The 23,118-nt window shown below is 41.9% G+C and overlaps 1 protein-coding gene across 5 annotated transcripts in view; it reads left to right on the top strand.

Annotated features, from left to right (window-relative positions):
* LOC115281734 (protein FAM47E-like) overlaps positions 1-23,118 on the top strand; it is a 36,049-nt gene that overhangs the window by 6,501 nt on the left and 6,430 nt on the right. For 4 of the 5 annotated variants that reach the window (XM_029927400.1, XM_029927228.1, XM_029927528.1 and 1 more), the window contains 4 exons: positions 821-960; positions 7,437-7,587; positions 10,053-10,247; positions 15,952-16,107. In XM_029927400.1, the coding sequence (XP_029783260.1) occupies positions 821-960; positions 7,437-7,587; positions 10,053-10,247; positions 15,952-16,107 (642 nt within the window). Of the gene's footprint in view, positions 1-820; positions 961-7,436; positions 7,588-10,052; positions 10,248-15,951; positions 16,108-18,862; positions 18,953-23,118 lie in introns of all 5 variants that reach the window. The other variant, XR_003904427.1, reaches the window with a different exon arrangement.

Below are 23,118 nucleotides of genomic sequence, written 5' to 3'. Positions count from 1 at the left end.
TGTGAGGTCATGACCTGAGTCGAAGTTGGATGTTCAACCGACTGAGCCACCCAGGCGCTCCAGGACAACCAGAATTTCTAATCAATTATTTTCCACCTGGGGCTTTTCTCCACTGTCTCCTGCAGGCCAGAGCTTCAGAGCCCATGACAAATAGATTATTTCCACACCTCTGCAGACGGTGCATAGGACGGAGGTCCTTATTTCCATGTCTGACCTCCCAAGCTGGGTGTGTTGGCTTCTTTCTGAGGCAGAATCTTTTCTTTCGGTATTATGATGGCCACCAGCCACTCTAGATTTAAATGCTACCAGGAAAAAGAACACTTCTTTTTGCATGTGTGCTTCCAGCAAAATCGCATAGCCTAGTTCCCGTGGGTAAACTTTGGATTATGTGCCTGTTCCTAAACCAGTCACTGTGGTCTTGATTGACCTGTCCTGCCTGTGGAGCAAAGCTGGGTCCAAAGAAAAATCTAGATACTGTTATTTATAGGAGGAAGAGTGGACGCTGGGCAGTCAAAAACTACAGAAGTCCTCTAGAGGCACTTGGCTGGTGGGGCATCGGGGACTGGGGCAGGCCCAGGGCGCCCTTCCTTGGGGGGGTGGTTCAGCACAGTGGGTGCACGCCTAAGGTCTCGGCGGTGGACACTTACACACAGCGCCCAGCTCGGTACCTGCACAGAAACTGATGAAGAGCATCACCGGCTGGAAAAGCCAAGCAGTAGGACATGTTGTTGGTCTGGTCCATTTTAGAATCAAGGAGCCTTCTTTTTCAGTTCTTTTTCAGCACATTTTTCTTCTCTCCATGGCTGTTTTCTGTTTGTAGCTCTTATTAAAGGTGCTGGAAGTGCTGGATCCGGACAGGAAACTGGAGGACATGTGGGCTTACTGTCAGGGCATCAAGAAAAGAACAGAGGAACCGGCAAAACTTTTAAAAAAACGTTCTACCCAAATCTACCCGAGACTGTAAGTATTGTCTTTAACCCCTTGCTCTTTCCTGTCGCCTGATGAAAACTTTGAGGACTAACCTTTTCAACATTCCCTCATCACTTGAATAATTGTGAGAAGCAAAACAACTAAGTTCCCAAGGAGAAAGGAAAGGAGCCTTGGGTCCTCTTCTTAGTGTTTATTTCATAAATGGATGTGAATTATCCAGCAGTACAACAGGGGTGTGTGTACTTGACTTTAGAAGAGATGTTCAGGAAGGAGAAAACTGCAGAAAACCTGATTCGTTGGCCCACAAGAGCTCTGTGAATCATCTATGGCAGAAGCTATTTTATTCAACATAATTGAGACTAGGAGTTGATTGGAAAGGAAAAAAACCAAAAAAAAAACCCCTAAAAACCCCTTATAAAAGATGATGCTTGAGTACTTGCAACACATTCTATTTTACCCTCAAACATGCCTGTACGTTCACTTGCTGGCCTTCTAACATCAAACGTTGTTTGGAGTTTGAGTCTGCCGCTGGGAGTTCCCAGTCATCTTAGGGAACCGGTAATGCCACCTTCATTGAACCTTTCCAAAGCACGAAGCTTAATGTTCACAGCAATCTTCCTTCATTTCACACTTATATTCCCCGTTCATGTAATATTTAACCTAACATGTTAATGCAGTGGTAAATATGCTTGACAAAAATAGATTTGGGATACCAATCGCCTTGTGAATTTAAATGATGTCACTGGTGGGCCCTCAGGAGTGTGGGAGACCCAGAGAGCAGCCCACCCACAGTCCCCAGACCACTCACAGAGGACCCAGGCCCATGGCCAGGGTGTGTGGAAGGGGCCACGTACAGCTTTTATTAAATTATACATGTTTGCTACAATGACACACAAGGTGACAGGAGCTCCACCATCCTGGCTGCTGAGTGTGCCCCTGGTAAGACTGGGGAGACAACTGGGCAGCTTTGTCTTTCCTTCACTAGGAAGTAAGATGGCCCCTGGGAAACATGGCTCCTCCCTTTCCTGACAGGAGCCCTGCCCCGGCCAGCCCCTGCTGGGGCCCACATGGGACAGTCGCCCTGTTCCCGGATTTCACTCAACAAGTCCTTCTGAACCTAGATCCACGTGCTCCAACATGGCTACTGTCAGTAATAAAGGTGATATTTTAGCTTCCATCTAAAATAGGCCTTTCGTATTATTTTGCTCAGAACCTGGCGGAGGAAGAGGGAGGAGTGTTCCAAGCAGGGCTCTTCTTGGAGGCTTTAACAGTGTGGGCTGGTGTGGCCCTAGGAACGTCTTTGAGTTATTGGATCTTCAGTGAGTTATTAGCTAACTCTCTTCATGCAAGACAACAATCACTACAACAACAAACCGCAGTACTGCCGAGCACGTAGGGACAATGCTAGGTTCTGAGGACATAGTGGTGAACAGGCCAGGACCCTGTCCTCACGGTGATTGCAGTATGCGGTGATTGGGAGCAGCGAGTACAGACAGGAGGTATGAATCTTAGTCCACAAAGTTGTATGTGTATGAAAGACCACTTTCGTTTTTCTGTTTATATCATCTCATCCCACTGAGTAGCAAACCTTCAATCATGGTCATTATTTACACTGTAGGAAAGTGGGGTAAGTCCCCAATAATTGCAGGACTGATCTTTAACTTCTTTCTGGTCTTTGGGATTCTTTCTTCTGTTTCTTGCCATTTGAGGCACACTGTGTCCACCCACCCTCTCTCCCTGCATCTCCTGCCACATCTAGAATGGCTGCTGGAAAGAGCTTGGGGTTCTGCACAGTGCGGGGTTTCGTCTTTAACTGCAGGAAGTTTCCCTGGTCAAGCGTGAAGAAATCTCCAGGGCAAGAAATTAAAACAAATGGGTTATCGACTTGAAAAGAAGAGAAGGTGAAATATAGAGGAAATGAACAAAATGAATATCTTACTAAATTATCATCACAAAACAAAGGTATAATTACATAATGTAAGTTTTTCTGTCAGCACACTCTTAGCAATTCTGTTAGCATATTCTTGTACAGTGGCTGCTGTTCAAAGTGACACAAATTTGGGGTGCCTGGCTCACTTGGTTGAGGGTCAAATTCTTGATTTCAGCTCAGGTCATGTTCCCGGGGTCGTGGGATCCACACTGAGCATAGAGCCTGTTTAAGATTCTTTCTCTCTCTCCTTCTTTCTCTCCCTCTCTCTGTCTCTCTATCCTCCCTCCCCCTCTGCCTCTCTCCTACTTATGTTCTTTCTAAATATATCCCCCCCCCCCAAAAAGCGCCAGAGTAACACAAATTTAGTGGTTTAAAGCAACAGAAATTTATTATCCTACAGTTCTGGGGCCAGAAGTCCAAAATCAGTATCCCTGTGCTGAAATTGCAGTTTCAGCAGGCCGTGTTCCTTCCAGAGGCTCTAGGGAAGAATCCATTCCTTGCTTCTTCGAGCTTCTGGTGGCTATTGATATTTCATGGCTGTGGTCATATCACTCCAGTCTTCAAGGTCAACATCTTCAAATCTCTCTCTGCTCTGTCTTCACATCCCCTTCTCCTTTATGTGTGTGTCAAATCTTGCCCTCCCCCTCCTAACAGGACACTAGTGATGACATTTACAGCCCAGCCAGGTAATCCAGGATAATCTCACCATCTCAAGCTCCTTAAATTAGTCATGTCTATATAGATGGTTTCTCCAAGTAAAGTAACATTTATAGATTCCAACGATTAGCACCTGATCTCTTTGGAGGCCATTATCAGCCTACCATAGCATGAGTTGATAACTCCCCTTTCGAAACAACTTTTATTGAGCACAGTCATTCCTTTCCTTTACAGCAAAACTCTTTGAAAGAGGTTTCCATACTCCCTCTTTTTTCTTTAACTCATCAGCACTGCAGTAGATCTGCCCTTGGTCAAGGTCACCAATGACCTTCCTGTCACCTGATCAGTTCTCTGTGATCAGCATGCTTGATGTGTCAGTAGCAGTTGACACAACTGATGATGTCCTCTTTCTTGAAACACTTGTTTTCAGTTGGCCTTTTAAATACCCTCTTTTTTGGTTCTCCTCCTACCTCAATGACCCTCTCCCCATTCTTCTTTTGCTTGTCCCTCTTCATCTTCCTTTTAACTCTGAAGTGTATCAGTCCCTGACATCTTTTCTGTATGTTTACTCACACAGAAGTGACTTCATCCTGTCCCTCTCTACATGGAGGTTCAACATTTGCCCTTGGGTGTGTAATTGACATCTCAAACTCAACAAGTTGAAGCTGAACTCTTGATTTCTTTCCCAAACCTACTCGCCCTTCTGTCTTCAGATCAGTAAATAGCAATGCCATTTTTCCAGTTACTTTTAAAACAATAGTTGTGACCTGCCAACAAATCCTCATGGTGTTACTTTTGAAATATATCTGGACTCTCAGCCACTGTGCTACTGTCACTCTAGTCCAAGATGTCATCAGCTCTTGCTCGGATTATTGAAATAGTTTCTAGCTAGTCCCATAGCCACTACCCAAGATACCCCCACTCCCTGTCCCAGTCTATTTTTCACACAGTAGTTAAAAAGATTCTTTTAAGAACTTAAGTCAACATCATTCCTGTGCTCAAAATTCTCCAGTTAAGGTACAGCATAGGGAACGGAGTATATGGTATTCTAGTAGCATCACATAGTGATGACCGGAGGTGAGCGCAGCACAATACACAGACTTACCAAGTCGCCGTGTTGTATACTTGAAAGTAATGTGGCATTGTGTGTCAACTAGACTTCAATTAAAAAATTTACTACAGGATATATATGCTGACAACAAATGCTATGTTTCTGTTTGTCTGATTAAAAAAATTCTCCAGTTGCTTACTCAGAGTTTTACAGTTGTCTCTGAAATCCCTATGATCAGGTCCCCTGTCACCTCTCAGACCTCACTCTTTGCTACTCTGCCCTTTAGTCCTGCCTCTCCAACCACACTGGCCTCTTTGCTAGTCCCCGTCCATGCTCAGGATGATCATTCCTTGGGGCTTTTGCCATGATTTTCTTTTCTTCCTGGTGTCTGCATCATTATAATATCTGCATAGCTTGATCAATTTCTTCTTTTGGGTCTCTGCTCAGCTATCACTGGGATAGCAAGGCTTTCTCTGTACAGATAGAAGGCTCCTGTCCTCACTCTCCCTGCCTTCTGCCTTGTTTTATTTTTCTTTATATCACTTGTAATCATCTGGCATATGTTTACTTCTTTCCTATCTGTCTCTCCCTAATCAGTCACAAATTTAGCTTTATTTACAGCTAAATTATAATGTCTATAACAGTGCCTAGTACATAGTTGGTGTTTAGTAAATACTTGTTGAATGAGTGGATGGATGAACTAATGTATGGGTGCTGTGAATAAAAGGTACAAGTTGCCAGGAATGAAATGTGGTTCTGGGGAAAGCCTACGTGAATGCTTTCCTGAGGAAGGAACGTGTGTGTTGAAACATAAGGGAGGGATGAGGAAATGCAGAAGGTCGGGGAGTCAGAGAGTACAACATGTACAAAAGCTCTGCGGCTGAAGGGAGCGTGATGAATTCATGCAACTGACAGAAGGTTGCTATGTCTGGAGCTCAAGAGTGAGGGAGGGTGGCGATTCCAGAAGAATCTGGAGACAGAGGCAAGGACCAGGCCATGAAGAGTCTTGGAAACTGCATTAAGACTTAGATCTTTACTGGAAGAGTCACAAGAAGCTATTGAACACAGAAACTTGCACCTGAGCGTTCTAAGCAGCACCAGGCCCAGTAGCCCAAAGTGGCAGCAACTCAGGTGTCCATCAACTGGTGATAGATAAACAAAATATGGTCTAACAATGGAATCTTAGTCATAAAAAGGAACCACTGATACATGTTATAGCATGTATGAGCCTTGAAAATGTTATGCTAAATGAAAGAAACCAGACACAAAATACCATATAGTATAAGGTTCCATTTAGATAAAATGTCCAGAGTAGTCAAACCCTTAGAGACAGAATGTAGATTTCTGGTTTTCAGGAGCAGAGATAATGGGGGGAAATGAAGAGTGACTGTCGATGGTTATGAGCTTCTTTTTGGGGTGATGAAGATGTTCTAGATTGAGATCATGGTAATGGTGGCCTAACTTTGTAAATACAGGAAAGCCACTAAATTGTATATTTTGAAATGGTAAGTATTAGGGTATGGGAATTATATCCCAATTAAAAAAGAGAAGCTATCGAGAGGTTTAATTGAAGGTGAAGGGTAGCAGCATTTGATATGGCCAGATTTATATTTTGACATGACTGTTTTAGCTGCAGTGCAGAGAATGAATTTAGGGTTGGGGGAATTGGACCCAAAGAGAAGACCAGAGACACCAGTGAGGAGCATTGCAACAGTCCAGAGAAAGAGAAAGAGTTAAAACCTATGAGATTTATTAATGGGCTGGATTTTAGGGACAAGAGAGAGAAAGGTCAAGAGTTTCTCCTGCTTGTAAAGATTGTCTATGGCTTTCACAATCTCCAAGCACAGTAATTTGGGCTTTTACTTGGCACATGTCTTTTTTTTTAAATTTTTATAGTTTATTGTCAAGTTGGTTTCCATATAACACCCAGTGCTCTTCCCCACAAGTGCCCTCCTCCATGACCATCACCTCCCTTCCCCTTTTTCCCTCCCCCTTCAGCCCTCAGTTCATTTTCAGTATTCAGGAGTCTCTCATGATTTGCTTCCCTCCCTCTCCCTAACTCTTTCCCCCCGCCTTCCCCTTCCCATGGTCCTTTGTTAGGTTTCTCCTGTTCTCCTGTTAGACCTATGAGTGAAAACACATGGTATCTGTCCTTCTCCGCCTGACTTATTTTGCTTAGCATGACACCCTCGAGGTCCATCCACTTTCCTACAAATGGCCATATTTCATTCTTTCTCATTGCCATGTAGCACTCCATTGTGTATATATACCACATCTTCTTGATCCAGTCATCAGGTGATGGACATTTAGGCTCTTTTCATGATTTGGCTATTATTGACAGTGCTGCTATGAACATTGGGGTACATGTGCTCCTATGCATCAGCACTTCTGTATCCCTTGGGTAAATCCCTAGTAATGCTATTGCTGGGTTCTAGGGGAGTTCTATAGATAGTTTTTTGAGGAACCTCCACACTGTTTTCCAGAGCGGCTGCACCAGTTTATGTTCCCACCAACAGTGTAGGAGGGTGCCCGTCTCTCCACACCTTCACCAGCATCTATAGTCTCTTGATTCGTTCATTTTACTGGCACATGTCTTAATAAGTGACACTCATAGTTTTAAAAAATCAATTTATAATTGTAAAATGCTATGTACGTTTTAATTGTTATAACAATTATGATATACTTGTCCTTATGATATTGATAATGAGAATGTGATTTTTGGAAAATTAATGTAGACCTTGTATGAGCTTGTGAGAGACTGTTGGAAATGCTTGCTTTATCATCTTCTTTTCTCAAGATAGTGTTTGAAATCTACTTGAATTCATGGTGTCTCAGATTGCAATTCTTTGATGATTTTACTGTCCTTAGTCCCAAGAAGCCTCCTGTGTTGCATCCAGGTCAATGGCTTTATAAAGAAAAGAAGCCAAGTGAAACAGATTTGCTCCACCAAGATGGTCCTCTTCTTCATGAAAATGTACGCAAAGGAGTTAGTGATTTCTGCAACTGGGCTACTTCTTTTGTAAGTTAATAGTAGTACTTACAACCTACTTTTATTTTTTAAGTTTAATTGTTTATTTTGAGAGAGAGACAGAGAGAGTTTGAGTCAGGGAGGGGCAGAAAGAGAGGGAGGAGAACCCCAAGCAGGCTCTACACTGTCAGCAAGGAGCCTGACACAGGGCTTGAACTCACCAAGCCATGAGATCATGACCTGAGCCAAAATCACAAGTCTGATGCTTAACAGCCTGAGACACCCAGGTGCCCGCTTACAACCTAATTTTTTTTAATGTTTTTATTTATTTTTGATACAGAGAGAGACAGAGCATGAGAGGGGGAGGGGCAGAGAGGGAAGGAGACACAGAACCAGAAGCAGGCTCCAGGCTCTGAGCTAGCTGTCAGCACAGAGCCTGATGCGGGGCTCGAACCCACAAACGTGAGATCTGACCTGAGCCGAAGTCGGAGGCTTAACCGACTGAGCCACCCAGGTGCCCCTACAACCTAATTTTTAAAGTCAAGCTCATGGGGCACCTGAATGGCTCAGTTAGTTAAGCATCCAACTTCAGCTCAGGTCGTGATCTCACAGTTTGAATTTGAGCCCCATATCAGGCTCCGTGCTGACAGCTCAGAGCCTGGAACCTGCTTTGGATTCTGTGTCCCCCTTTTTCTCTGCTCCTCTGTTGCTTGCTCTCTGTCTCTAAAAAGTAAATAAACATTAAAATCAAGCTCAGAGTTGCTATTATTAAAAAAGCAGTGTTCAGATATGTCAAATATTCAAATTCATAAAAAAGTCTATATGACTCTCTTACCATTTATCATAGGAATATGTTCTTTAGATGATGTTTCTGGGAAGTTTGCAAGCTTGCAGACTATCCAGGTGTTTATTGTTTATATGTCACATTGCTGTTGTTCTTTGTTTCTTTCTACTGACTCTCTTTCTTTGCCATCTTTATTGAGATATAACTGACATATAACATAGTGTAAGTTTAAGGTATATGATGTGATAATTTTACACACACACACACACACACACACACACTGCAAAATGATTGCCAGAATATGATTGGTTAACACATCTATCCCCTCACAAAATTACCTTTTTCTTTTTTTGAGTGTGGTGAGAACAGTTAAGATTTATTCTCTTGGCAACTTTCAAACATAAATACAATACTGTTAATTATAGTCACCATGCTGTGCCTTAGATTCCCTGAACTTATTCATCATATAATTGAAAGGTTATATACTCTGGCCAATAACTATTCATTTCACCTACTCTGTTATTTCACATCTTTGTTTTCCATTTCAATGGTTCTTTTTATTTTTTGTCCTTCATTTCTCCTTCAACTCGTTTTTCTTAGTTATATTTAAGTACTTGGGTAGCTATGCTTAACTTCAACCTTCACAAAAGGTATTTCTGACATGAATGGATTTTTGACTTCTTAAAGTTTTTCCTTGCCTTCCTTCCAAAAACCTACTTAATTATCTGTGTGTGTTCCTGAGTCCCTGTAGGTAGATTTCTTAGATTTTTTTTTTTACTAGATTTAAGACCTTCTAGGATTTGCAATCTTCCTTCCTCATTTTTTAGAACATTAGTCAGTTTTAGTCAATGTATCATTTAGGACTATTTCATTGGCAGGGACTGGATTAAGGGAGAAAAGGGAACCATCCAGGAAGTTTCAGGTGTAGCTGGATCTAGCGCTAAAACGTTGTTAGGCATTCTCTCTGTTCTTGGCTGCTCTCCTCTATCTGGATCCATTTATCTGACTCCAGTTTCAGGTGTATAACATAGTGCCTTGCCAATTCTATACATTTGGCTACGTTCATCACCAGTGTAGTTTCCATCTGTCACCATAAAATGCTATTACAATACCATTGATTATATTCATGTGTTGTACCTTCTATCCACATGACTATTCCTTCCATAACTAGAAACCTATATTTCCCAATCCCCTTCACCCATTTTACCTATTCCCCTCCCCCTGACAACCACCAATTTCTTCTCTGAAGTCTGCTTCTGTTTTCTTGTTTGTTTGTTCATTTGTGTTGTTTTTTATATTACACATATAGGTTAAATCATATGTCTTTCTCTGTTTGTCTCAATTCATTTAGCATAATACGTTTTGGATTCATCCATGTTGTCACTAATGGCAAGATCTCATTCTTTTTTTATGCCTGAGTAATATTCCTGTGTGTTTGTGTATCACATCTTCTTTATTCAGTCAGAAGTCTGCTTATGATTAAACAGACTGAATTTTTCTTGGCTCATTAATTCCCTCAGGGACTCACTGCTGGTGGGTGCTAAGTTGTCTCTTAATGCACTGAGAAGGCCCTCGAGAGCCCCAGAACTTCTTGTCTCCAGTAAATGCTGACTGAGCATTTTCTACCTCTCTTCCAAGCTACCTCTTCTCTAGCCTTAGTCAAATGCCTTCCTTAGATTAAAGAAGAATTTCACCATTTGTCCTTGATTCATTCAATGTGATATTCTTCCAGGGAAGTTCAAACATTGATGAAGAGTTCATCCTAAAACAGTTTGACATTGACTATCAGAGCAAACCAAACCAAGATGTGCACACAATGAGACTCAACCAGGTTCCTCTGGAGCTAAAAAGAGTGGGGCTAAAGAAACTGCAAGAACCACAATTTCCCCAGAACCTAGACTATCAGCTGAAACACCAGAAACTGCAGGTAATTGCCAATGAGGAGAAGATTAAAAACCAAAGAAAATTCAGTTGAGTTAAAACCTTAAATGTTCTTGAATTCTGGTACTTCAGTGGGGGCACTAGCCTTTTTCAGTAGGATTCTTGAATTTTTTTTGGTGTTTAATGAATATTTGCTAAATCAGTGAATATTTAATATACATAATATAGCCATTTATACAAACAAGACATGCCATTCAGCATTATTGTTAATTGGAATAATCATTGTTATCTGTATGTGTTTATATGTTGAAATTCTCTCTTGTTTTATATGTTGAAATCCTAACAGTTGATGGAAATATATATGAATGTTTATTAATCCAAAAGTTAAATGCTACCATTAATGATCACGAAGGTTGTTTATTTTTTGTCCAAAGAATTCTTGAATTTTGGGGAGAGTCTTAATGACCACAAACTGTTATTCTTTTTTTTTAATTTAAAAATTTTTTTTATTTTTTTAATGTTTATTTATTTTTGAGACAGAGACAGAATGCGAACAAGGGAGGGGCAGAGAGAGAAGGGGAGAAACACAGAATCTGAACAGGCTCCAGGCTCTGAGCTGTCAGCACAGAGCCCGATGCTGGGCTCAAACCCACAAACTGTGAGATCATGACCTAAGCCAAAGTCAGATGCTTAACTGACTGAGCCACCCAGGCGTCCCCACGAACTGTTATTCTTGACCACATACTTGCCTGATGATTAACAAATTGCCCAGTTTTTCAAGACCACTTGCCTGTGAAGACAGAAGAACAAGGAAACAGGGGAGTAAAAACATGGTGTATTCCTAAGGGAAGAACTATGGACTCTTAAGGTCTTTTCTACTTTTCTACAACATATACAGCTACAAATACAGATACCCACCTATCAAACGGTGTCAGTGCAACAACAGATTTAAGTACCTAAGTGGTGGCGGGGGTGGGGTGGGTGAGAGTGAGGAGGTTCCTTTCTCTGAAAGTGAAAACCAATGCCTTATTTCTAATTACCCTCTTTTTTACATGTGATCTTTGATACCATATTTCTAACATTTAAACATATTAACTTTGTCCTTTATATTTGAACAAAATCAACTGACCTGTTTCACATATGTGGTGTTTTCTGTCCTTGGCTCTGTTGCATAAGGTTTATGAAAACTATGCATTCCAGCACTAATATCAGCACTTTAAATTTTCCATTTCCCCCTCATCTTTTTTTTTTCTTGAGGGATGGGGCAGAGAGAGAGAGCACAAGCAGGGGAGGGGCAGAGAGAAGGAGAGACAGATAATCCTAAGCATGCTCCGCACTATCAGCATGGAGCCAGATGTGGGACTCGAACTCATGAACTGGGAAATCATGACCTGAGCCAAAACCAAGAGCTGGATGCTTACCAACTGAGCCACCCAGGTGCCCCCTGTCCCCCACCACATCTCATCTTTCTAAGGGATAAAATGCAAACCGATGCTGGACAGGAAAATTATGTCCATCACACCTGATGCCTGACCATAGCTTGTCCTGAATCTGGGCTGAATCAAATTGCTCAATTCCCTGTATGTACAAATAGTTGCACAACCACTGCTCTATAAACCATGATGGTTATTGACAAATTTGAACTTTTGACTGGCAGACAGAAGGTCACTAGGTAAAAGTTCAAATACATTTCCTTATGGTATCATTTTCCTTCTGCCTGTAGGACTTCCTTGAACACTGCTTCTAGTGTAGGTCTGCTGGTGATTAAACCCTTCAACTTTCGTGTGTCTGCCTTTCTTCTAAAAGATATATTTTGTGGGTATACAGTTCTAGGTTCACAGTTTTTTATTTGTTTTCAGTACTTTAAAGATGGAGTTCTACTGCCTTGGTTGTATTGTTTCTGCTGAGAAATCTTATGCCTTCCTGGTCTTTGTCTTTACGGACATGGGATCTTCCTTGGCTACTTTAAAGATGTTCTCTTTGTCACTGGCTGTGGGTAGTGTGATTGTTACATACACCTTGGTATATATTTCTTGGCTTGGGGCTTGGTGAGCCTCTTCAATCTGTGGATTTATAGTTTTCATCAAATTTGGAAATTTTTGGACCATTATTTCTTTTCTCCCCTCTCCCCCTCCAAGGACTCCAGTTAGGGGTGATTAGGCTGCATGGAGGGGTCTCCAAGCTCACTGCTGCTCAGTGCAGGGTTTTTTTTTTCCGTTCAGTTTTGATTCTTTTTCTCTGTGTTACTACTGCTGTCTTTAAATGTTCTAATCTGTTCTTTCTGCAGTGTCTAATAAGCTATTGATCGTCTTTAGTGTATTTTTCATCTCATACATTATAATTTTTCATTTCAAGAAGTTTGACTTGAGTGTTTAAAAAACCATTTATATGGCTCTCCTTAATCTTACACATGTGAAATGCAGTTATAATAACTGTTTTTGATCTTGTCTGCCACTTCTAACATCTGCATCAGTCCCGTTGAGTTGCCATGAGTTGATTTATCTCCTCATTATGGATCATGTTTTCTTGCCTTTCTGAATGCCTGGTGATTTTTTTAGTAGATGCCAGGCACTGTGGAATTTACCTTATTGAGGCAGGATATTTTTTATTATAAACTTGAGTTTTGTTCATGTAGTTAAAGTTATTTGGAAATGTTTGATGCTTTTGGGTCTTGGCTTTTAAAATTTGTTAGGAAGGATCGAAGTGATGTTCAGTCTGTGGCTAACTCTCTACAACTGAGGGAAGACCCTTCAATCTGTTCTACCCAGTGTCCTGTGAATCTTTTAGGTGTCTCAGAAGGGAACAGTGTTGTCCTTGGCTCTGTGTACATGCTGGGCGCTGCTTCTTCTAATCCTTCTGGTTGGTTCTATCCTTGTGCTCGGGTCGCTTCTTCCCATACATGTGCTGAGAGAGATCCTCTACAAACCTCTGGAGTTCCCTGTCTACACAGTTCTCACTTCTGTTACTCTGCTGCAAAATGTGACCGCCTTGCTCTGGACTCTCAGTTCTGTCCCCTCAATTCTGAGTGTCTGTCTGCACTGTGGCCTGGAAAGTCACTCGAGACAGTGAGCTGGGACAATAATGGGACTTGTCTTGTTGCTTGTCTGTCAAGGATCCCTGTACTTGCTCTTTGGTGTCTAGTGTCTTATAAGCCTTTATATTTATATTCATATTTATATTTATTTCTGTTTTCTAGTAGGTGCATGTAGAGCAGGTAAATCTGGTCCCTCTCCCAGAAGTGGAAATCCCCATCTTTCTTTTTCACCCCACATACTCTCAGGCCTGCTACACTCCTCTCTGGTCTTTAAAACTCTGAGCTTTCCTACTACCTTACTTTTGCTCACAATATTCTATGTCTGAAGTACCCCTCACCCACATCTACCTTAGACCCGGATCATGTGCCAGCTTTTCCGTGGAGATTTTCCAGGTCCCGTGGTTGACAGTACTTTATTCTTACCTCTGACCTCTCACAGCAGTCTGTGCCTCTATGACAGCACATCTCTCTTTCCCCTGGATGTTAATCCTTCCATTTGTCTGTACAGTCCTTCCACAGACATTTCTGGGTATCCTCTGCCATGTGCTGAAAAGTGCTGGGAACAAACCAAGCTGACACAAAGGTCTGTTTCCCACACTTGAGGAGCTTACAGCCTATTGGGTCAACAGGCAAATGATGGACTATCGTGACATCCTGTCATGGCTCATGGAAGACACGGGAGGAAGTAATCAGTTCCACCGAGCACAGGGTGAGGGGGTCAGTTAAGGCCTCACAGAAGAAATCATGTGTGTGCTGAGCCTCGAATGATTACCAGTCACCTGACAGCATAACGTATTTCAGAATTCAGATCTCGTCCCCTCCGTTTTTATCCCCCCCCCTTCTCCTTCCTACCTTCCTTTTATTGAGTGATTCTCCTTTGAGGGTGATTTTCCTCCCCTTCTGACCCCACCCCTTGGGGATATTTGGCCATGTCTGGATATTTTCAATGGTCCGAATTTGGCGGAGGCAGTGCTACTGGTATCTAGTGAGTAGAGGCCAGAGAGGCTGCTAAAGGTCCTACAATGCACAGGACAGCCCCCTCCCCGACCCCACAACAAAGGACTATTCAGCTCAAAGTGTCAGTGATGCCAAACTTGAGCAACCCAATTTTCATTCAACAAATATTTATAGAGCAGCTATTATGTCATAAATATTGCTCCAGATGCCCAGGGCGTTGGTTGTATCTGGGAACAATCTCTGAGGCTTACGAGACAAACAATGAGAAGAATATATAGCATATGAAATCGTGATATGTACTGTTAAGAGAAATGAGACAGGGAAGGGAGACAAGGAGTGTTGTGAGGTGGTTGCAATTTTTCAACAGTATGCTTGAGATGAAGGAATCACACTGCTGAATCCAGCTCCGAGAAGGGATTCCCCCCCCCCCCCCCCCCGCCTTCCCCGGGCTGTCCCCTCCTCTCTGCTTTAGACAAGCTGACCTGACTCTAGAATGACCCACGCAATGCTGCCTCAGGTGTAAACATGAGTGAGAAGAGAGGGGGCAGAATCTTTGTGGTTTCATCTTTGCCTTACTCGGGCCTTAGACCATCTTCTGTGATGAGACAATGTGGGTGTTGCATCCACACTGTCAGGCTATGATCCAACAGATCTCTCTTTTTTTTTTTTAATTTTTTAATGTTTAGTCATTTTTTGAGAGACAGAAAGAGACAGAGCATGAGTAGGGAGGGGCAGAGAGAGAAGGAGACACAGAATCTGAAGCAGGTTCCAGGCTCTGAGCTGTCAGCACAGAGCCCGATGCAGGGCTTGAACCCACAAACTGTGAGATCATGACCTGAGCTGAAGTCAGATGCTTAACCTACTGAGCCACCCAGGCACCCCCCAACAGATCTCTTTATTTCCTTCCTGTACTACTGAGGAATGGGAGAAAGAAAGGAATGACATCTATTCTTCCTTCTCTTTCTCTTCCAATTAGAGGCAAGAAATTAGTGTTAGATAGCAATTTTGTTGTTGTTGCTGTTGTTGTATAGCATTTTGATCATAAGTAGTCTAAGGATTTATAAGATTGAGCACAGTGCTGGGCTTATAGTAAAGTCTATAACTCATCATTTTGGTTGACTGAATATTGTTTAAGGTCATTACCCCTTCAGTGAAATATATGATTTTTATATGATTTTTAGCTGCTTTACATAACTTTTTCCTTTACTGCTTCCTACAACCCAGTGGGTGGAAACTATTATCTCCATTCTGCAGATGAAGAATTAACTAATTTTCCCATAGCCTCATAGCTATTAAATAGGGGAGGCTGGATTTAAACCCGGATTTGTCTAAATGCAAAGTCCATGCTTAACCATAACACTATTTTCTCAATTATGAATTTTTGTGATACCCTTGTAAGTCAAGGCATACTGAAACTTTATAAAATACTTTGGCAAGGATCAACCATAAGCTAAAAATAAATACTACTGCTATTGGGATGACTGGCTCAGTCGGTTAAGCATCTGATTCTTGATTTCTGCTCAGGTCATGATCTCATGATTCGTGAGATGGAGCCCCATGTCAGACTCTGTGCTGCCAGCAAGGAGCCTGCTTGGGATTCCCTCTCTCCCTCTCTCTGCCATCCCCCTCCCCCACTCTTTCTCTCTCAAAATAAATAAACTCAAATGAGTGCTACTGCTTTCATAAGCTAAATCTTAGACTTATTGAAATGACAAATATTAAAAAAAATAATGAAATTAGGAATTGTTATTTTCTATAGAATCCTTATAAACCAAAGCGTGTGAAAATGAGGTATGGAGCATGGTACCTGGACACCAAGTTGTGGAAAAAGCAAAGAGCAGATGAACCTTTGGTTGACCCCAAGGTCTCATGTAAAGCTCAAGATGAGAAGTTTAAAAAGGAGCTGCAGGAACAGGTATGTCTATGTGCTGAGACATGATTATCTGATCTAAAGATTATCATGTCAGCTGCCATCTCGTGTTGAAGTTAGAGTTCTGGGTGGAACAGAACTCGCGTATTGAACTCAGCAATGAGAAAACTAAGCCATTCTATGAGGTTACACATATACACATTATATGTGTGATAAGTAAGTCTTGAAATCTCCTGGCTTTATGGTAGACACAGTGTCTCTAAAGATGGGGCAGTCATTCATCATATTCCTAGCATTCTTGGAACAATGAATTCCATGGATAAACTTGCCGTTTGAAGGGTGGTGTGACCTGGTCAGACCACCCCAGTACTCAGGATGGATATCATTCATGGGTTCTCTTTGAGTAAATAAATGTGAAGCTGGTTTTTTGTCAGCAATGGGTGAATGTTAAAGTGTTCAAAATTACATTGAGGAAACTTCTTTATGCAATTCCCAGAGTTGCAGGACCTGTCTGATGGGAAAGGGGCAAAGGTTAATAAGCACCAATTGACATTGCAAAACAACCGACACACATAACCAGGATGTGCTCTAATTTTACTGCAAATAAACTCTGTGACTGCCCAGCCTTGTGTGCATGCCTAACAGACAGAAGATACTCATTGTAGTCCTGGAAATTTGGAAATAGTGACACGACACTTGAACAGAACTCTGATAAAAATATTTGTGACCCCTTCTCTTTTACGACAGGTCCAAAATTTCTCCCAGATAATGATGTGAAAACACTTCAAAGAAAAATGCTATACAGATGTGCAGACTCATTTATTCAGTAACCACTCATTGATTGCCTCCTTTAGACTGGAAAGCTGAGGCAGGAATGATGGTCACTTTTATCTTTTCTAGTAGTGGGTATGAAATTCTTATTTTTCACATGTAAGGCATGGCACAAATTTATAAGTACAAGATGCTTATAGAAGCCAAAAGGTAATATAAATAATGTTCAGGAGCTCCTGGGTGGCTTAGTCTGTTGGGCCTCTGACTTTAGCTCAGGTCATGATCTCATGGGATTGCGGGTTTGGGCCCCGTATTGGGCTCTGTGTTGACAGCTCGGAGCCTGAAGCCTGCTTCAGATTTTGTGTCTCCCTCTCTGTGCCCCTTCCCTGCTCACACACTGTCTCTCTCTCCTTCAAAAATAAGCAAACATTACAAAAGGTTAAAAAATATATATATATTTATATAAATAATGCTCAGTAGAATTTCTTGGTGTATGATTTTCAGAGCAAAGTATCTAAGTTTATATGAATTTAATACATAATATAAAACGATTCCAGTTGCACTTAAAAAAACAAAACATGAATCAATAATGAGTGAATAATTCTCAATGAGTCAAATATTGCAACACAAAGATAGATACAAAACTTTTGTTTTAAGGTGTCTAAAAGTTCTCTTTTTAGAAATATATTCTTAAAGACCAATTCTTAAAGGCATAAGGTATTTTATAAAATTATTCCATTTTGATGGTGAACACAAATAAAGGTGTTTACCAAAATGGTGACAGTCAGCTCATGAAAAAGAAGTAATATTTAAAATTTGGAAATACGGTTATATATTACAGTGAAAGATTGTTTACCAGGCCACTTAGACATAGGGAGGAGGCAAAACAATGGGATCGTTCTCTAATGATTTTTATAAATCATACCTTTGTCCTTCCTGAAGACTGATTTCTCAGTTGGTGCCACCTGACTATGGCATCTGAATTCACGGGACACAGGAGTGATAGGATGCTGGTAGGGGACAGTCACTCTGAGGACATGGCTATCTTGGGGTGTTCTTGACTGAGTTCATTTGGAAGGTGGAATGGTTTTAAAGAGCTGAATTACAATGACATAAAGTTTTCCATCAAATTTTAAAATTCAAATAAATGAAAGGTAAAACCCAAAAGATATATGAATGCCCCAAAGATGTTGGGACTGGATCAAATCTTTTCTGAGCATCATGTCCTTTAAAGTTTAAGTCAACCAAGTAAATTTACAGGTGTAACTGGCTCTAGTCAATGACTCATGAATTGGGCAGTATCCCATCTAACAAGTAGGAGGGTGCTTCAAAGAGCTGTATAAAATGGAAGGCTTTTACAGGCAGAAATGGGGTGGACCAAGGAAATTATCAGCAAAAGAAAAGATTGTTCTGGCAAGGTCACTTTTCTAAGGCAGAAGGGCAGGGGTCTTATGCAGTTACCTAACTAGTGCTGATCTGGTAATTCCAGACTAATGAGTTTAAAATCCCACTCCCGGGAGAGGCTGAAACTGCGATTAGATTAGGTATTAAGTCTTGGTGGCACTTAACGCAAGGGACTCCACTTGCTTCTTTTCTTTTTAAAGAAAAAAATTATTTATTTATTTTGAGAAAGAGAGAGAGCACAGCGAGCAGGGGAGGGGCAGAGAGAGAGGGAGAGAATGCCATGCAAGCTATACACTGTCAGACAAAGCAGAGCTCAATCTTACAAATGGTGAAATCATGACCTGAGCCCATATCAAGAGTCGGATGCTTAACCGAGCCACCAAGGCACCCCTCCATTTTTTTTTAACAATGTCCTTCCTTTTCATGAACCTGTCAGCAGAACTGAGAGGTGTGATCAAAATGTAAGGTATTAGTGCCACTCTCTGCTAGGGCTCTGTGCTTCCTGAAGCTTTGGTGGATCCTGCTTTTTTCATGAATCTCTGTGGTGTTCACAGGTCATGACTTCAGGCTCAGAATTTTTTAGTCAGTTTTTCTCTTTGTCCCGTTTTTGATTCTTCTGTCTTAGGGAGATCGTTTGCTTGGTGATTAGCAGCTACAAACATGCATTTCAAGCTTTTGAGAGAATGGAACACACCAGGGAGATTATTATGAAACTGTAAGTAGGATAATTCCCAATGTTTGGAGTGCTCTTTGGAGCCATGATTCTTGACACCAGACTAATCAGAGAAGGACCCAGTGGTAAGACTCACCCTTTGAAGCCAAGTGGCTTGCCCAGTGATGTTATGTAACTGGGTTTCAGCTTCCCCAGAAGTGCTAATCCAGGTGCAGCATGTGGTGTTGGCCACAGCACGGACAGCTAAGAGCTAATCCTATTATCAAGAACAACTTTGGCCAGAGATTCTACAGATCTTTGCTGGGCAGCTCGTGTCTGAGCAATGGAATCTGCGACGTCTCCAAGAATGAAGGAGAACTCTCCGATCATAGTCTCATTTGTATTTGTTCCTAAACCAGAGGTTAGTCAGGTTTTTAGAGCATATGGGAAGAGAATTGCCTAGTTGAAATAAAAAGTCATCCTAAGTGCCTTACAAAGATATGTGCTGCTGCTGAGATCTCTCGGTGAGTGGGGACAGACCTGATCTTGATAATCATGGGGATGTGGGGGTGCAAACGTATGAGGATTCACATGGGTAAATGTGTCTACTTCTAAGCGAAGTTTGAATAGAGTTTGTGGTGACTCTGGGAATATAAGAGAAATTAGTCACCAGTGGAGGACCAGTGGGTCTCTTATCTCTTGCATCATGACAAATCTAGTTTGACAAATCTGAAGATCTGCCTCCCTTAGAAATGGACTGGGCAAGACATTCCTGGCCAATGTTAGAGTAATGAAAAGAAATAGAAGAAGGGGTTTCATGTTTAGTTGAAGTTTGAAATGTTGATCAGTGTTTTGGGTAGAAGCAGTCTACTTTGGTGCCAGATACTTCTCTTCCTCATCAAAGTGATTCGGAGGTCTCCAGCATCGGTACAGGACCAGATTTCAAGTGGAGGCTTCTTTACCTATGAGATGTGTGTCCAGGGCCCAGGGCCCTCTAGTTTTGTAGTAGTGTCGGTGGTGAGGAGTACTTGGTAACATCCCTTCTAATGGGGCTCAAGGGTCATCTTCCTCTGATAATGCTTCTAGAATACCCAGTCACCAGGCTCTCGACTGTGGCCAACACGATCCCATGAACTGGGATCAGGGAAGTCTTCTTTGATCTGTCAATGATACCCTTAAGCATCAGACACAAAGACAGCAGCTGGTCCTACATGCACGAGACAACAGGGATCAGCAGAAGGTTGTATAAGACATTGGTCTGTTGGTGGCCATATCCTGCAGAGTGAGTGTATGGTTCCCAAAGGGGGTGCTGCAGCAGTCAGGAAGACCAAAGGTAATACCTTCTGCCAGGGAGTCCAGTGATTTCAGGAAGTCTAGAAATTTTAAGTTTGGGGGTCCCATTAGTTCTCTCAATGTTGCCTGATGATAAAGACAATGATAATTCCAAAAAGTTTGCAAGGTTTTCATTAAGCCTCATACGATTTGGCAACTAAAATGTGTATTTGGCAATGGGTACTTGATTACTGGAGATTATGGAAGCTATACTCCAAATGGGAAACACATTCTCTCACAGGTCTTTGCCACGGTAAGGGCATCACCCTGGCAGCAGGGGAAGACCTCAGCCAATCCAGAACACACAAGTGCAGTGACAAGAACATACTGACAACCCCACAAAGTGGCAGTTGAATGAAGTCCAGCTCTAGGTGTTCAAAGGATCCAGAGGGAGGAGGTCTGAGGCCTTTGAAGACAAAAATAGTTTTTCTAGGACTATGGACTTGGCAGGTCAGACCTTGATCAGACTCTTTTTGCAGTTTTATAGAAGTCTTTCCTCCATGTCAATTCATAATTTGAGATCATCTTAAATGCCCTGTGGTGGGTTTAGTAATGCAAAAACCAAAAAGTGGGGTTTGTCAGGGAGCCAGGAAGAGCCAAGCAGCGGTCTTGGGTTTCCCATGGCCCTAACCGTTCATTTAATTTATAGCTCTTGTTTACCCATCTTAATTCTGACTCAGCAGCAGACTATTGTCATGTTACATGGACATCAGGATGGCAAAAATCTGGCAATGAAGGGTCTTTTTTTTTTTTTTTTTTTGCAGAAACAGAATGGATTTCATCCATATGTGCCACAATCTTTATAGAATTTTTACTCTTGCCTTTGCATGAAAGTCGGCTAGGGCATTTACCTGATACTCAGGTTCAGTCTTTCTGTGTGAGCCTCAATTTATATGACAGCAATTTCAGGAGGTGAGAGGAGAGTAGTAAGATTATTCACTGTTGCCCATTTTTGGTTGAGTCCCGGAGGACGTAAGAAAGCCCCTTTGTTTCTGTAGCATCCTTAAATCATGGACGACCCCCAAGGCTGTATAATATTCAGTATAATATTTATACTGGCTATCAGTATAAATATTAAGTCTGTCCTGATCATTGGCGTGCTCTGATCAGGGCATGGAGGTCTGCTTGTTGCATGGATGTAGCTTATGGAAGGTTTCCTCTCTCGGATAGGTCATATTGGGTAGTAATAGCACAGCCAGCCTGGAAATCCCTTTTTCATTTCTACAGTATGACAAAGGTTAGGTCAGGAGTAAAGGAATACCTCATCAATCAGGACACAGTATCACAAAATGGGACATGAGTAGCTTGTAGTCATGGACTCGCCTTCCTCAGATAGAGGTAGTAACATAGCAGGATTAAGGGTGTTGCAAATTTAATAGTTTTTTTTTTAAGTTTACTTATTTATATTGAGAGAGAGAGAGAGACTGCGAGCAGGGAAGGGGAAGAAAAAAAGGGAGAGATAATCCCAAGTAGGCTCTGTGCTGTCAGCCTGATGTGGGGCTTGATCCCACGAACTGGGGGATCACGACCTGAGTCAAAATCAAGAGTTAGATGCTTAACTGACTGAGCCACCCAGGCGCCCCAAAAGTGTTGCACAGTTTAAGACACAGATTGGACAGTGAAAGCAGAAGTATCTCATAGGAAGTTAGTCTACTTGCAAGAAATGTTGAGTCAATTCTGAGTTAAGAAGACTTTGGTCAGTGGAGGGACTTGACCAATAAATGTCATTTCCTAGGGTCACATCTGATGAGGATTGCACTTGCTTTGCAGCTGTGACTGGAGCCTTAAGGCCAGATAGACCTGAGCAATTCAATCAGGTTGCCTACGTTTATTACCATCTTTTTGTGTGAGTGTTCCCAGGGCTTGATTATCCCTCTCTTGCACAAATGAAGTGACAGGTTTTGAATAGTTAGGTGGCCCTGAGGCAGGCAGTTCTTTAGGTGCTTGTTTTAGTCTCCTAAAAGTCTGCTCTTGTTTGTCTTCCAAAGGAAAGTGTTGAGGGACTGAAATTTTAGTCAGTTCCTAGAGTGGGGTAGCTAATAGAGAAAATTTAGGACCCCATAGGCTGCAATAACCAGTCAAGCCTAGTCATCCACAAGTCTGTCACCTAGTTGTAGGTGTAGAAAGTTCCTGGATTAGATTAATTCTTTTGGGAGACAGCTGAATTCCTTCAGGGCTTGGATGATGACCCAGGTAATGAACAGTGTCTAGAGATAATTATAATTTTTTCTTAGACTTCGTGTTCCTTTTCAGCTAACTGCTGTAGCAAATAAATAGACTCGTTTATGGATTCTTCTTTGGTAGCTGAGCGTAGCAAGAGGTCATCTACATACTGCAAAAGGGTTGATTTCCCGATGACCTGGAGTGTGCTTAAATCCTGGTGAAGTGCTCTAGAGAGGTGAGAAAGAGCCTCAATGAACTCTTGAGACATGACTGTCCAGGTATAGTGTTGATAATTCCAAGTATGGCTATTGGGGTCTCCAAGGATGTTGAAAAAGGCTAAACAGAGGTCCACAGTAGTGGACCATTTTGAGTCTGGTAGAACTTGTGACAGAGGGTTGTTCAGATTTGGAATGACTGGGAGATGGGGAATACATGTCTTACTAATAGCTCTCAAATCCTGGAAAATGAAGCCTCCGGTCCATTAGGTTTCCAGACAGGCAAGATTGGGCGGTTGGAGGAACTGGTACAGGGAATGATTAGCTCTGGGCAAGTAGGTCTTCTATGGGTTTGAGGCCTATGTGGCCTCGGGCTTTAATGGTTATTGAGGCAATTTAGGGAGAAGTTTTGTTATACCTAGGAATGTGTAACAGCTCAGCTGCTGTTTGGTGAGCTTTTTCTAGTCCCTGAGAAGTTGAAGACCAAAGTGCTTGAATACCACCCATGGGGTTTTGCTG

This window comes from Suricata suricatta, chromosome 1 (genome assembly GCF_006229205.1).
Source record: "Suricata suricatta isolate VVHF042 chromosome 1, meerkat_22Aug2017_6uvM2_HiC, whole genome shotgun sequence".
Classification (NCBI taxonomy): Eukaryota; Metazoa; Chordata; class Mammalia; order Carnivora; family Herpestidae; genus Suricata; species Suricata suricatta.
This window is presented reverse-complemented; position numbering and strand designations above follow the sequence as displayed.